Here is a 16,316-nt window from a genome sequence, read left to right on the forward strand (position 1 = left end):
TATATGAGTAACTAATTGTATAAAAGTGCTTAGCTAATGACTAATTTCTTAAACCCGTTGGAGTGGCAAAATGACCAATAAGGACACTAACATATTTTATTATAGTAATGTTCTGGGTTAAATGAGGGTATATTTGTCAATTCACTTATTATATTTAATTTGAATAAGCTAAATGACAAAAACCCGAGAAAGCTTAGGCTAGTCTATGTGATAAACAAATTGTTTAATCACATGACAATTTGGTAAATAAATCGATAACTTTATCCAGTTTTCACTGTGAAGCTCGTTCTTAAGGAAAAAATTATTGATTTATTTACGAAAATGCATGTGATTGCCAAAAAATTGTTTATCACATAGATAAACTTGTATTTTCTCCAAATGCTCCCCTAAGAAGTTTATTACTAAATTGACCTTATTTAGTGGAAATATGAACCGACTCTTTCAGCTTACCTATCACCATAGTCACCACCACCAAACACTTCAGTTAGCTAACTTAGCTTAGTGGTTAATCAATTACTCCGTAATATCATAGGGAAAATACACTTTAATAATCTTAACTATTGGCGATTTACTTTTAATAATATCAATTAAGGTTTATTATCTAATAATCCTTACTATTGGGTATGTTTGCCTCCATGATCCCAATGACCGGTAACCTGCTAAAGGATTTTTTTTTTTTGTTTAAGAGCCACGTGTCAACATGTGATTGGTCCAAAATTAAGAAAAAGGAATAAAAAAAATATAAAAATGAAAAAAAAAAACCCAAAAAATTGTCGGAAACTGGCCGACTGCTCATCATAACCACTAAAATAGGCCGGTCGACTGTCTACGATCCCAACTGACCTATCTCTGACCCCCAAAAGTCCAAAACCACCTACCTAGCCACCCCGATCCCAAAAATCACTTAGAAGTCCAACGAAACCACCCCACTGCGAAACCCTAAACTCGTTGGAAATTGGCCTGCCGCACCCCTTAACCACCGAAATTGGCCGGCCGGCCTTCTAAAACCCCAACTAACCTAGCCCCAACCCCCACAACCATCTACCCAGCCACCCTGATCCCAAAAACCACCAATAAGTCCAAATGGGGCTAGGTTTTTGGGATTGGGGTGGCTAATTAAGAGGTTTCCGGGGTCAGGGCTAGGTTAATTAGGGTCGTAGAAGACCGGTCGATAGGTATTGGTTGTAAGGAGGGGTGGCCGTCCGAATTCCGCCTAAGTTAGGGAAATACGTGGTTGGTGGTTTTTGGGGTCGAATTGGCTGGGTGGGTGGTTTTTAAGAATTGGGGGTAGGTTGGTTGGGGTGGTGGAGAGCAGGCCGGCCGGTTTTCAGTGTGTTAATGGGTGGGGTTAGGGTTTGGTGGTGGTTGTTGGTGGCTTAGAAATTTTTGGATTTTTTTTTTTAAATATTGACTAATCACGTGTTAACACGTGTCATGGTAACTTGTTATACCATTGACTTTGTGTTGACCAGTTGGGACTATTGTTGGCAAACATACCCTAATAATCTAATATATATATTTAAAGGGGAGTTTTTTCCCGAGTTTTTAGAGAGCCACGTAGGATTTAATTTTCTCAGCGCGCCATGTAGAATTATAAATCTTAGTAGTAGCCAATTAAATAAGAGATAAGTAATTTCTTTTAGAATTAAATAATTCAAATGCCACGTAAGCAAAATTGGCGAATGGGATTTTTAAGTTTAAATTCATTAAATATTATCTTCTAATATTAGGAACTTTATCTAAATATATAACAAATTTTAGCTTATAAATACAAAAAAAAAAAAAAAAAAAAAAATAAATAAATAAAATCAAACAAACCATACATCACACGGGCTTCATCTAGTTAAAATTATTAGATAGTATAGAGTAATCCTCAATTGAGATTATAAGAAATAAATCACCCATTGAATGATTAAAATGTATTATTAATTTATTACTTTTTTAAGCTATTCACCAAACACAAAAAGTCCCTAATTTTTTTTCCTTACTCCACTGACCAAATTTCGCAATGAACATGTTTCATGTTTGTGATTCCTAGATGCAAGCTCTAAAATTCACCAAATAATGGTCATCTCAAGAATATCAACACTTACATGGTGGAGAAAATTAAGCAAAAAGGACATAATCACTGCAATTGTTGGTTTATCACTCATATTTTTCTCTTTTTCATTCATTTTCAATTCCCCTAAAAAAACTGCACTCTTCTCTCTTAACTCTGATTATGTCCCATTAACTCTCCTTCGCAATGCCAAGCAAAGAGGAGCCTGTAAGTTTAATCTTCCCTTATTTTCAAATAATTTTATTTAATTGGAATTTGGGAATTTTCTATCTTTTATTTTCGATTTTAATTTTCAAATTGCAGTTTGCTTGGATGGGAGTTTGCCCGGATATCATTTCCAGAATGGGTTTGGATCCGGATCTGACAAATGGGTTCTTCACATTGAGGTTGGATTTGTGTTTGTTTCTTGGAAAGTTTTCATATTGCTTACATACATTAAGCTTAATTTTTTACGGAGTAGTAGATGTTTTGCATAATCAATTAATTCAAAAAAAAAAAAAAAAGCATAAATTTAGTTTATGGCTGTATTTTATTGTTGTTAATTAATAATTAAAGGTTTTTGGACTTAATTTGGGTGTGAATGTGAAAACATATGATTTTCCCACAAATATTTACCACATCATCAGCTTGTGGATGTGGTTGGTTTTGTGATTGTATTTTAGTTAAATTCTTTTTAACCTCTTGATGAACAGAGGTGTAAGAGAATTTTATCAGATGATAATTTTCTCTTTGCTTGTTGATATTATCAAATGGGTTCGAGTGTTTGACATTCGACTATGGTTCGAAAGTTCGAACGTATTTGAACTTAGTGAACCATAATCTTAGGATTGAATTGAACATGGGAGCCTTATACGGTTTTTGCATAGTCAGTTTGGGGTTATGGTGGATAAGTGAAAATTGAACTGACAATCGGGGTTGCTTTTAGAGATACGTGGTAATAGTGTTTCTGAGAAATAAGTTAGCTCTTGAACATCTAACAACTTTGCTAACAACTTTGCTGATTTACTTCCCAAATTAATTTCAAGGGCATGCTTATATTATGGTAGTGCAATTAAGGGGATATAAAAGTCAAACTAAGAAGATGAACGTAAGTAGAGGTGGTGATTAATGGGATGAGGTGTGGTACCGGCCAATGGCTGATCTAGGATTTTCAAGCTGGTGACTCACCATTATTTATTAATCACATATTAAAATACAAAAAGAAAATAAAAATAAAAATTGGGTCTAGTTCATAATTTTTTTCAATCTAAAAATTATATTAAAAAAAAAAACCTATATTTCAACCAAATTGATTTCAATCCATAAATAGAACTCAATTTCATACTACAACCATACTAAATCCATACTTAAAATATCATCTTACAAGCCAAAGTTACAACAAATAACATCTAACAAACAAATAGTACCCATCCATCATTTTAATAGTGGAAAAAAAAAAAGAAAAAAAAGTCCAATGACCGTAGAGACCTGTTTTTTTCAATATAACAGATCTCTTTAATCCATTATTATAAAGAATAGCAAAAAAATGACCCTGAGGCTTAAATAACAAAATAAAAAGCATCGGGAATAAAGCAGGAGTGGGTGAGTGAATTTTGCATTATTACTACTAGCATCTAAGAGACCTGTAATTTATAATAATGGGTCTCTTTGATATTTTTTTATTTTATAAAAAAAAAATCAAATTCATTTTTTTTGGGGAAGATGCTGTGCACGTGCACCCGTGTGCACCAATGTAGCTCCGCCTCTGGTATCGACAATAAGGTGGTGTTAGTATGAAGGGGAGGGAAGGATGATAGGAACTGTTACTCCCATATAAGGGTAATAGTTTCCCCCTCTCCTTTAGTATTACAAATTCATCACTCCATCTCACCTAGTTTCACCTTTATTATTAAAGTTTGACATTTCATTATGGTTTCTTACTATCTTGACAGTTCCAAGTAGTAAGACTATAGTGCTCATATTTAAATAGTACAATTAAGTTGAGAACAATTGATAAATTCATGAAGAAGGAATAGAGAAAGGCTTCTGTCCTTAAGGATCTTCCATAATTTTAATATAGCGCTTGTTGCCTGCATTTTGTATCTGCCAAATTGAAGTGTTGCCTTATACCTAAGCCACCCTCTCCACAAAACGCATATTAGGAACGCGAAAGTTGGTAACACTGAAATACTGTTGGGCTAATTTGACATGATTAAATAGAGTTCTGCGTTCTCGTACCTGTTCCACATGCTGAAGTGTACAGCATATTAGGTTAGGTAACCCTCTTAAAGAGTAAGAAGCTTGAGTCCTACTCCCTATGTCCCAATTGTTTGCTCCACTTGCCTTTTTAAGGTGTCCCCATAAGATTGCTCCATACTACTTTTGGCATATTTTTCCACTTGCACTCTCTCTATCTCTCTCCTCATTGATATTTGTGTCAACCCATGTGCACATTTTTTGTCCAAGCCTTAATAAAGTGATTTTTGGAGGGGCAAACTAGGGACGGAGGGAGAAACTACGTGTGTGCTGAGGAAGTCCTAATCAGTATCTAATACTATCACCGTTTCACAATACATACATTGTTTTGACTTTTCACAGAATTTTATTTATTTATTTTTTAATTTTTTTTGACTAAGTTGTTTACTATAGGGTAAAGAAGAAAGATCTTCATATGGTCTTTATTGATTTAGAGAAGGCATATGACAAGGTGCCAAGAGAGATACTTTGGTGGGCAATGTTGAAGAAAGGTATCCCACGAAGGTATGTAGACCTAGTTAAGGATATGTATCGGGATGTGTCAACAAATGTGAGGACATGCGGAGGGTTGACAAAAGATTTCCCTATTACAATCGGATTGCATCAAGGGTCTGCATTAAGCCCTTTTCTTTTTGCAACGGTTCTAGACGAATTAACTAGACCAATTCAAGATGAGGTTCCATGGTGTATGCTGTTCGCAGATGATATCGTTTTGGTGGATGAGACTAAGGATGGGGTTAATGTCAAGTTGGAGCAATGGAGGCAAAGGTTGGAATCTAGAGGGTTTAAGCTAAGTCGGAGTAAGACTGAATATTTGGTATGTCGTTTTGGCACTCAGAGGGGGACAAGCAATGAAGTGGTGAGTTTGGATGGAAAGGATTTGACCATGAGTGAATGTTTTAAGTACCTAGGGTCGATCATCCAGAAGAATGGTGACATTGATCAAGACGTGACCCACAGGATTAAGTCAGGGTGGCTTAAATGGAGAGCGGCCACGGGAGTGCTATGCGACCGCAGCATTCCCTTAAAGTTGAAGGGAAAATTCTACAGGACTGCCATAAGACCAGTGTTGCTCTATGGTACAGAATGTTGGGCTTCTAAGAAAGAGCATATTAAAAAGATGGAGGTTACGGAAATGCGCATGTTAAGGTGGATGTGTGGAAACACTTTAAGAGATAGAATCAGAAATGAGGTTATTCGCAAGAAAGTAGGTGTGGCGGGCATTGTAGATAAATTAAGGGAAAATCGTCTGCGTTGGTTTGGACATGTAAGACGGAGACCCGAGGGTGCACCGGTGCGAAGAGTGGAAGAGTGGGACCATGGAGGGATTAAACGAGGAAGAGGGAGACCAAAGATGACTTGGTTGGAAGGAGTGAGGAAGGATATGAAGTGCATGGATTTACGTGAGGATGAAGTTTTGGATCGTAAGGGATGGAGGAGAAAGATTTATGTTGATGACTACACGGAATAATCAAATTTGGTTCATGTTAGCCGACCCCACTTTTGGGATTAAGGCTTTGATTGATTGATTGATTTTAAGTTGTTTACTATATACTTCCTTCGTTTCGTAATAATCGCAACACTTTCCCTTTTCATCCATTTCATAATAATTACAACACTTCTTTAATTGGTAAGGACCCACTAATCTATTATTATTTCTCTCTCCTACCAACCTTGTCCTCACTTATGATTTCTCTTTTTTTTTTTTTTGAAAAACATTTTTATGATTTCTCTCTCTCTTCTTGAATAACTGACAGAGAAACTTGACACACATGCCAATGCACTAGTTAAATCTTAAATATATATGATTAAATATTAAAATTAATATAAAAAAGTTGATATTATGAAAATTTATATTAATATCTATTTAGCAATATATTTCATGATAAATTTGTTTTCTATATGTTACTAAACTCGCTGGTCAAAGTTAGTAGATGAATAGTGAAAAAAAGTCAAACGTGTAAATTATTTAGGTGGCAGTAACAACTATATATATCCCCACCAACTAAATTGCAATACATCTGATTTCCTTTCCTCAAGATTTCATTTGGATAGCATCTCTGGATAGGATTCGTTGTACTCCCTCCATCTCATTTCACTTGCTGCATTTTGATCAAAAAGCTATAATTAAAATTGGTCAAATGCAACAAGTAAATTGAGACTGAGGGAGTAACCATTCTACGAGTAACGACAAACTTTTTATTTTTATTTTGAACTAGGAACAATCATTATTATAATAATTATTATTACGAAGTATTATTTTTTTCTATTATATATATATATATATATATATATATATATATATTAATTTTTACTTTTTATCTTATAGGGTGGAGGTTGGTGTGATTCAATTGAAACATGCTCTCTAAGGAAAGCAACATCACTGGGTTCCTCAGAATACATGGATCGACAAGTTCAATTTTCTGGAATTTTGAGCAATGATCCAGCACAGAATCCTGGTATAATGCTATAAATCATTTAAAATAGTCCCCCATTACCTGTTTTTTAGTGTTTATTATGCATCAAAGGTATGATATATCCAATTTCTTATGATCAATTGGGTCGTTAGGTTTGGAATCACTAATGAAAAAAAGGAAAAGAGCATTATCCCACTTTCTTGTTGTTAGTGTCTAGTTCACTATGTTTTTTGGTTAATTTGAATGGAGCTGTCTCATTTACCTTAATTTGATTGCCCTACTTTCCCTTGGGATTCAGATCAGTTTCTCATTCAGTTTTGCTTCACATGATCTGGTATGTTCAAGACTAAAGATTAATAGTCTCTCTCAATCTGTCTATCGGTGGGTGATTGAGATTGTGGTGCCTGGTTCCTAGGCAGTGGCTTCAAGAGTAATGTAATCTGAGGGGCAATAATGTGGAGGGTGATGGAGACAATGCAACTACCTTGTCCAGAATGCGAAGGGCACCATGCTTGAAATTGTTAAGAGAGGGAATTCTAATGAAGTAGAGTGAGAGTGATTTTGGTGAGAAGGTCCTGGGAGACAGTTGATGGTTTTGGAGTTTTGGGCTCATGTGGAGTGGAGTGGGGAGACTGCTCTTGGTACTGAGGTGAATGGTGGAGTGGGGAGATGGGCGTATGGCTGACATAGGGTGGTGATGATGGAGAAGGAAAGGATTAGGCTGGTGGTGCTAGAGGTGAAAATTCACAGCAATATGGGCATTGGGTGCTTGAATTCAACTACCTACTCTCCAAAACCCAAATGTTAATTAAACTACCGAAGCTGGTTTGAAATTTCTTGAATGGCTAAGAGAAAGAAGATTAGGTGACTATAATGATGATAATTTTTCTTCCTGAAGAAGATGGCTGGTGATAGATTTTTTTTTTTTTTTTTTTTTTTTTTTTTTTTTTTTTTTTTTTTTTTGACGTGGGTGATAGATGAATTTTGCTTGGTGATGTGTAGCTATTAATGATGCCCTGGTGTAGGAAGATTTAAGGGGAGAGGAGTTTGTTGGCGGGACTTGTGGGCCTTGTGGCTAGTGAGATGAAGCAGAAGGGGGGTTGGTTGATTTGGGAAAGACGCAACAACAAAGTATTTAATAACAAAGAAACTTCCCACTTCACCGTCCTCATGAGAATGACTAATCTGGTGGAGGATTATGACAAGTATAACTCTAAAATTTATGGCTGCAAAGGCATAAGGAAGGCAAGAAGTTCGAAAGTCTGGAAGCCACCCCCCTCTGATTGTATCAAAGTTAATTGCGATGCAGCTCTTAACATCGAGGGTTGGGTTGGGCTCGGTGCAGTAGCGCGCAACAGCCAAGGAGAGGTTCTTTTTGCTAGTGTTAGAAGAGCTAAGGCCTTCTGGTCTCCTGAATTAGCTGAGTGCAAGGCAGCCCTTTACGCTGTCAGATTAGCCAAGCAACATGGCTTCAAGAAGATCGTTCTTGAATCTGACAACAGCACTGTTATCACAAGGCTTTCGAAGACTTCTACATACTTGTCTGATCTGGATTCGTTGCTTGATGATGTTTTTGATACATGCTCTTTCTTTGATTTTATTACTTGGTCTCATGTAAAGCGGGAGGGGAATTTTGTGGCACACCATTTAGCTCGTCTTATCCCTTATGGTGTTGAACAAACTTGGTCTAATTGTTGTCCTAGGGATATTACTCCTTATGTAATTATGGACAATTTGTCCCACAATGAATGAATGAATCCTCCCCTGCTTTCTCTCAAAAAAAAAAAAAAAAAGGACAATTATCATTTAGCCTACTCAAATTAAAATTTTAATTTAATTTTCTTATCTTCGTATTCTTTCTTCCTAATTCTCTTTTGAGGTTCCTTTCCATTTCTTACTTGAATTAAATGGTTTCTTAAATCTTATTGAATCTCTATGAACTGCATCCAGTAACACTAACTTCTTTTTAACTCTAGAGTCTTTGTAATATTTGTTCCCAAAATTTCCCCGACAAGAAGTTGAATTTAACAGCTATCCTGATTCCTGAACTTATAAAATCATAGTCTGATACAAGGTGCTAGAACATCTTCTTCCACACTCCAATTATTATTTATGCATGTGTAATATATATACCTGTGATATATATTATTTTTTTTGTAAATACATGAAACAACTTTCTACAGACCCTCACTTATGCTTTAGTTTGGTTGAAGTGTAACTGATTCAGTTGTGGAAAATTTAACATAGATATCATAGCCTACTTAAAGAGTAAATGAAGAGCCAGATGGATGGTCATGGTTACAATTATTTGTTTTTACTAGCTGTCCAGCTGATTTTTATTTGTAACTGAAATTCCATTATTTGATGAATCGTGAATTATTTTGCCAATGCTTTTCTAGTAACTGGCTTCATAATTTTCTGTTGACAATTTCCTGTATTGAAATCTCATTTCCAATTTTGTTTGTCACGCTTTCTTTAATGTGGGCTATCCTCGTTAGTACTCTTATCGCAATAAAGTATTAGTTTTGAGTTCTAAATGTACAATTCAATGTTCTTCCACTTACCTAGAAGTATCTGTTTTGTGAAAATTCTAGATTTTTTCAACTGGAACAAAGTCAAGATACGTTATTGTGATGGTTCATCTTTTACAGGGCACCCGAATAATGAACTTCATGTAAGACAAAATGATCTGATCTTACTGTTTGATAATTGATTATGTTGTTCATTTACAAATTGTTGACTATGAATTTCTTGTCAATTATTTTTGCATGACAATTCTTTAGAATGGAACATCCCTTTTCTTTAGAGGTCAGCTCATATGGGAAGCAGTCATGGATGAACTTCTAGCTAAGGGAATGTCTAATGCTAGACAGGTATGTACATGTAAAATATGAGGTCTTTGACTATATACTTACACATGTACTGTCTGCTTGCCCCTTCTGAGCACTCCTTTGATGTCCAACCTCTTCAATTAGACACTTTGATATTCTTCAAATGCAATTATTTTAGTTCTCTTTACTCATGACAACCTTTAGTCAGTTTGCTTAATAATTAGTTGGTTTTCTTCCCTGTTTGTTGCCAAGCAGTACAAGTTGTATTCCCAAATAACAAGTTGTACAAGTTGAGAAACAATAGTTCTTACTATTACATCTGATAATCTCACAGGCTCTTCTTTCTGGATGCTCTGCCGGTGGGCTTGCTACTATGATACATTGTGATGACTTTCGTGCTAAGTTGCCAAAGATTGCTATTGTGAAGTGTCTCGCTGATGCAAGTTTTTTCCTTGATGAGTATGCTTTTTCCCTGACTTTGATTTACAGCAAACATCTGTTAAGGGTCTTCAATATAAATATCCATGCAACACATTGTGGTGTGAATAATGGCTGCGAAACATGATTATTTTTCTGTAAGATTTTTATCATCATACCATAGTTTAAGTTTCTGTTTTGTCTGTTTCTTTAGTATGTAACCTTTTTTACTTTCTGAAAGCCTCGTAAAAATTGGTAGAAGTTTCATTAGTTGAGGCTCTTAATGTTGCAATGTCAGATGCATTATAGATGCTTGAAGAATGTTGAATTTCTAGGATTTGAGGTAAAATTAATAATAGTTGGTTTTACTTTTGGAGCACTAGTTGATGAAGTAAGGAATAAATGTAAGGGCTGTTAGTGATTGGAAATGTTTCAGTTTACTCATCTCAGTAAGGAAGAAATGTAAGGGCTGTTAGTGATTGGAAATGTAAGGGCTGTTAGTTGATGAATTAATAATAGTTGGTTTCAATTTTGGAGCACTACTTGGTGTGGCACAGTTTTAATTTGCAAGTTAAATGTAGCCGTATGCATGTATTTGTGGGATTTTTTTCCCTTCTTTTTGGGGGTGGTAGGGAAGATGTAAAACACCACAAGCTTAATAAAGAGTACAAGAAGTTGTTTTTATCCATCTAAATATTCTTTATTTTGATTTATTTCTAATTAATGTCAAATTTAGATTTATGCAGGGTTGTACAGCATTTTGTGTATTTTCTCCCAAAATTAGACCTTTTTCCTTTTTTTTCTTCTTTTCTTCTCTCCTTTTTTCAGGACTTGTTCAGCAAGGTTTTTGTATTAGAGGTTAGAGTTTCAAGTTGCGTTTTGCATTTGTAATTTGTGTGCTTGAATGTGACCTGTTAGCAGACAGCGGTAATCTAAGGATTGAAGGTGAATAGTAAAGCTAAACTAGAATTTTTATCAGTGGATTTTTGCAAAATAACATAAAAGAAAATAAACAATTTATCGCGATTATTGGCGTGGGAAAATGAGGTTATACAGAGATTCTGAGCTTCTAATTTGATATGCTGCTACTGCTATTTCAGGAAGGATATCAATGGAAGGCGCACTATGCAGTTGTTTTATAAGAATGTGGTTGATCTTCATGTGAGAGCTCTATGTCTTCAATCTTATGTGCAAAATTGACAAAGGGCATTATGTTCGCTTCATTATGTCTGCTGACGTGCTGCACTTTTCTGGAGAGAAGTAATTTTAAAAAGTCGTTGAGAAAGAAGTTTGCACTAGCATTACCTATAATTTGGAATAATTTAATCTGGAAAATATATTTTCCTAATGGTGCAAATTTACTTTGTATATTTGCTGCCACCTCTGCCCTTAAAAATGAAAACACAGAAAGCTAGGCAGTATAAAAGTAATTAAGACAACGCTGTCAGTATTCTGCACTACTCAACTCTGTATATACCTTGCTGTACTTGTGACTGACATATTTGGTGTGAGAAAAATTACAGAAATGCTTTCCAAAGCTTTTAAAGAATCTGATTACGTAGGCAGCTATAAACACTTTTAAGAGAGAGATGTTCCTCAATTTCCCCTTTGTTATTACGTGTTAGTCTGAAATTTTGTTAGAGCAACTTTGCTTCATACTTTAAGTATAACATTTTTGTGACGATTCCTAATACTTAACATGAGCTCATATATTGTTTCCTAAGTATAAATCCTCAGTATTGATGGATTTATGTTTAAAATATTTTAGGGTGCAGCCAAATCATTGTCAACTGATTGTGTTGCCAAAATGGAGCCATCCTTGGTAAGCATCTTTTACCTATAACTGATGCAACTATGCAAGGAATTTTTCTGACTTACTGATGTGTCGCAACAACTGATTATTATATCATATGATATTGCAGTGTTTTTTTCCTCAACAAATTGTTGGAAGCGTAAATACCCCATTATTTCTCGTCAATCCAGCATATGATTTTTGGCAGGTAGCTTTCTCATTCGGGAATAAAAGCACTTATGCAATATATCTATATTGTTTATGATGACTTGAGTATTTGCAGATACAACATGTCTTGATACCAGTTGCATCAGATCTCCCTGATGAATGGCGAAGATGCAGACTAAATATTCAACATTGTAATTCCCATCAACTGGACATATTACAAGGTAAATAGGTAATAAAGAATAATTTTATTGATAAAAATTGATAGCGCTGCCCTCCTAGCACTAGATACATTACTAGTATCATTTTCTTCCTAGGAATGACCCACAATTCCCTTTTTTCAAAAATCAATTTCTTCTGTTAGTTATATCCGAATACTGCTAAGTTAAGATCCTTAGTTGTTATTCTGTGATACCATTGTGCTTCTGTGATTGTAGAAACCACTGATCAAGGAAAAATATGTCATTATAATTCCTTAACCAAACAATATTTATAAAACCAAAACACACCTCTAAACAAGTTTAGCGATAAGTTGAGGATCGAACCACAGGGAACAAATAAACACTACCAAACAATATCAACGTCTAAGCTAGTTCAAATAAAGGAGAGGTTACTAAGTTGACTAAATGATTAACTACTAGCATATACAGATAGGAGAATTAAACTATAAGAGAAAACACCCAAGAGAGTGGATCAAGATTAACTATCCAATTAAGGGTAGGAGAAGGCATTGCAAATTAAATTAATCATGTTCATCAATCAAGGATACAACCCCCTAGCCTATGGGTAGTGGTTGATTTACTCCAAACTCACAAACTCACACTGTCGTCATAAAATTCGTATATTAAGAGGTACAAACAAGGACAAATTAAATTAATCATGTTCATCAATTAATGAGATTCACAATGAGCGCTAAGCATGATAATTAAACCAAATAAAGGATAAAACAAGGGATGAAGGATTAATGAAACTATCAAAAGCAAGATGAGAAATTTTAAGCAATAAAGTAGACAAAAGGAAGTAAGGATTGAGATAAAGAGAACTAACTACTAATCAAGTAATCATGCTTCATTAATCTTCAAAAGTTGGCTATAAGATCATCCAAAAGCTAAGGGTTCGTTTGACATTGTTGTGGTTTTCTGTTTTTTGGTTTTTTGTTTTTTAAAAGTATATTATATATGTCACATAATGAATCAAAAATTATTTAGACTTATTAAAATCATGATAATTTTGAAAACTGATAACAGAAAAGTAAAAACACCTTTTTCTTGTTTCCTGTTTTTGGTTTTTAGTATTCAAAAAAATAAGAAACTGAAAACAAAAAATGATGCCAAACAAGCCCTAAGCTAAGTGTTTCCCTCTTTCTTTTCTCTCTCTAATTTGCTGAAAATTAAATTTTGATCTTAATTAAAATCTAATGTGTTCTTCCAAAGAGGAATAATTGGAACTATTTATAGAACTAACAAGCTTTTGAAGAAAGCACAAAATTATCTGGAAATATTACAGTCAGGTGCATCTTGGTTATGGAATGCGCGTCTGCGTCCAGCTGGGTACAGAACTACAGACGCAGACCCTGGCAGCGCACCTGTGCAACATCGGTGCACGCTCGCACTGGAGCCGTGATGAGGGTGCTCTAAACTTTCTGCTTCAAAATCCAAGATTATGCCTCAACTAGCTTGTGCCCGCAATGCACCCCGCGATGCTCTGCTTTGTGCACCATAGAAGCAAGCCACGAAAATGCTCTTTCTCCTCCATCTGCCTACATATGCAGAAAAAGAACGAAATGAGTAAAGGGGGGGGAAAAAAAAGTAAACCTATTAATAAAAGCATAAACACGTAAACTAACAACATAGAAAGAAAACACGAGAAAAAGCTAAGAAAAGAGGCAAACAAGTGACGATAATGGGGGGGGGGGGGGAATCTAAGGAAATGGAACTGAAATCGTAGCATAAATGACCACTCATGAACCACTTTAAGAGCTCCACATTTTTTCATGTGAAAAGTAGCTGTTTAAGCTTAACAAGATTGTCTGATTTTTTAAGATGGTTGGATTTGAAAGGAAACGCAACGTAGAAAAATTTACAGGGGCAAAAGAAATTTACTTTTTGTTACTTGTTTTACTGTGATGGAATTAAAAGAATCCTTTTGTTATGTTAGCTAAATATTTTGTATGATTAACTTTTGTTCCATTCATATTTAAAATGATCTGCTAAAATGATAAAAACTTCATTCCCAAATTCTTCAGAAATTGACCTTTTTTGATTTCATATTGACTCCCTTAAACCAAACAAGCTCCTACTTATGAATGTGATCCCATTTGTCCCTTTTAGGCTTCCCTGTGTTGGTAGTGTATTCCTTTCGCAATAATCTTCCTGTTAGACTTGTCTCAATTTTCAAGAGTTACCTATTGCAATCGAGCATTTGTTGACTTATCTTAAATAGGACTTGTTGGACTGCATCTGAGACTTATTTTTAATAATCTTCTTTTCTTATAATACAATTGGGATTTGGGTTAAAGGAATTACAAAGATGGTATCATGGGATGTGTATATTCTTAATTGTCTCAAGTGAGCATGCACATGCTGCCTCTTCATATCATCATATGTGGGCCACTTAACTTCACGTTCTTGTTGGAAGCTAAGTTAGTTCTAGTATTTAGTGTCTAAGTTGGGCTGGTGCAAGTTATGATTGTTGGATTTGTTGGAAATGGACTAAATTAATTTTGAAGGAAACCTATAAAACAAATTATAACAAATCTTTTCTGTTGAACTCAATTATCAAGTTGCTGTAATTTTTCCGCTCTCTTAACTCTTTGTATGCTTTTGTGTGATAAATGTTAACTAAGGATGAGATTTTAGTTTTTATCAACTGGATGTGTCGACTTGTTTTTACATTATATTTTGGGGTTTCATATTTAATTCTGTATGCTCAGCTTGTTGAAAAGATATGCTACCTTCCATTTTAGGAGTTCATAGTTAATTGTCTACTTTATCTCATATTTAGTGACGGAGAACCCTCACCTATTTTCATGCTAATTTGGAGAGAGATCGCTTTGAAATGGGTGAAAGCATTTGTAGTTGTATGTTTTTTTTGTTATTTTGTTTGACTGTTTCATGAATCATGACTGAATGTCCATGCATCTCAATGTATTCTACTGTAAATGGCTCAGGTTTCCGAAGCTCCTTGCTAAATGCACTTAGTGAATTTAAGAAGAACGCTGAATGGGGAATGTTCATCAATTCTTGCTTCATTCACTGTCAAACGTGGATGGAAACATGGCATGGGCCCAGTTCTCCAAAAGTCAACAATAAGGTAAGTCGAAGTTCATAACATAGGATGTTATAAAATATGAGCATTCCAACATTTGGGTTTTTACAAATTGTTTTGTTATAGGAAAAAAGGGGTGATTATTTCTTGATATATTTACATTCTAAATGAGCCATATAATTTTACAGGATCAAATAGGATCTTTTTTATTATTTTTTTGAAAGAGAATGACATTGCAATGATGTAGACAAGATTCAATCCAAAATTTTGAGTACCCCCTAGACTACCAATCAAGCTAAGTTCCATGATTTCCATCCACTTGTTTGGGCAGCTTAGAAATTAATTGTCTAATGTAGAGCGTGTAACTTTATAATGTGGGTAAGAGACATACATCTAGTTTGCTACGATGTCATTATTTTATAAAGATTGTATGTGATTATTTTGTATAGATGCCCTTTACCCATTGAATTCTTCATCTGTCTGTTGTCACATAACTCACATTGGGCAATGACAAATTTTTTTATTAAATGCGCAAATTAATATGTTAGATGTACAAATCATCAGGCTCAATGTAAAATTGTAAACGTGAAGCTACTGTTATTGTTTAGCCTGTTAATCATGCTGATATATTTGCAAACCAAATAGACTGATTTCAATTTTATCTGTCTTCCTTCAAAAGACAATTGCAGAGACTGTTGGTGATTGGTATTTCAACAAGGAACTGGCAAAGCGAGTTGATTGCCCATTTCCATGTAATCCGTCATGTTTCAACATGGACTTCACACAGGCTTGATTTAATTCATGACTTCTGGGATTGGCGGATGGATGAATCGACATAACATCGATAACTTAGATTAAAAACTCCACTAAGCCACCTCTTTTTTAGAAGCTTCAGTTAAACATTTTTTTTTAAAGATTTCTTTGTTATTGAAAGAAAAAAAAATGCCAATTGATTATTATTTTCTTACAATTAAATAACCCATTAGATGTTGATTTTGTAATATTGAACAATAAATTGAATATGGAAGAAATTCTACATGGTGCCTTCATGGTTGTAAAATTCAAGGTGTTGGAAAATTTACTATAATTGTATGTCATCATTTAACAATTTTTTTTTGGCATTATTTTGCATA

At 34.7% G+C, this 16,316-nt stretch overlaps 1 protein-coding gene across 4 annotated transcripts; it reads left to right on the top strand.

Moving 5' to 3' along the window:
* Nucleotides 1–1,933: 1,933 nt before the first annotated feature.
* On the top strand, nt 1,934–16,283 carry LOC145597844 (pectin acetylesterase 5-like). 4 transcript variants are annotated; one of them, XM_081654096.1, is made up of 12 exons: nt 1,934–2,266; nt 2,363–2,445; nt 6,624–6,753; nt 9,306–9,385; nt 9,495–9,584; nt 9,877–10,001; nt 11,060–11,120; nt 11,728–11,781; nt 11,882–11,959; nt 12,035–12,140; nt 15,086–15,228; nt 15,863–16,283. In XM_081654096.1, exons 1-12 carry the CDS (start codon nt 2,065–2,067, stop codon nt 15,974–15,976), a joined length of 1,266 nt encoding a protein of 421 aa, XP_081510222.1. In that variant the 5' UTR covers nt 1,934–2,064; the 3' UTR covers nt 15,977–16,283. The 4 variants fall into 4 exon arrangements, with proteins under 4 accessions (XP_081510222.1, XP_081510223.1, XP_081510224.1 ...); XM_081654098.1 differs by lacking the exon at nt 1,934–2,266 and adding an exon at nt 4,688–4,798; XM_081654097.1 differs by lacking the exon at nt 15,863–16,283 and having other exon boundaries at nt 12,035–12,148; nt 15,086–15,221.
* The last annotated feature ends 33 nt before the right edge of the window (nt 16,284–16,316 follow it).

This window comes from Chenopodium album, chromosome 20 (genome assembly GCF_948465745.1).
Source record: "Chenopodium album chromosome 20, dcCheAlbu1.1, whole genome shotgun sequence".
Lineage (NCBI taxonomy): Eukaryota > Viridiplantae > Streptophyta > Magnoliopsida > Caryophyllales > Amaranthaceae > Chenopodium > Chenopodium album.

Coding starts and splice junctions, on each gene's coding strand:
- LOC145597844 (XM_081654096.1), top strand. CDS start 2,065: ATGGTCATCTCAAGAATATCAACACTTACATGGTGGAGAAAATTAAGC. Junction 9,386..9,494: donor ACCCGAATAATGAACTTCAT/GTAAGACAAAAT, acceptor ACAATTCTTTAG/AATGGAACATCCCTTTTCTT. Junction 10,002..11,059: donor GCAAGTTTTTTCCTTGATGA/GTATGCTTTTTC, acceptor CTGCTATTTCAG/GAAGGATATCAATGGAAGGC.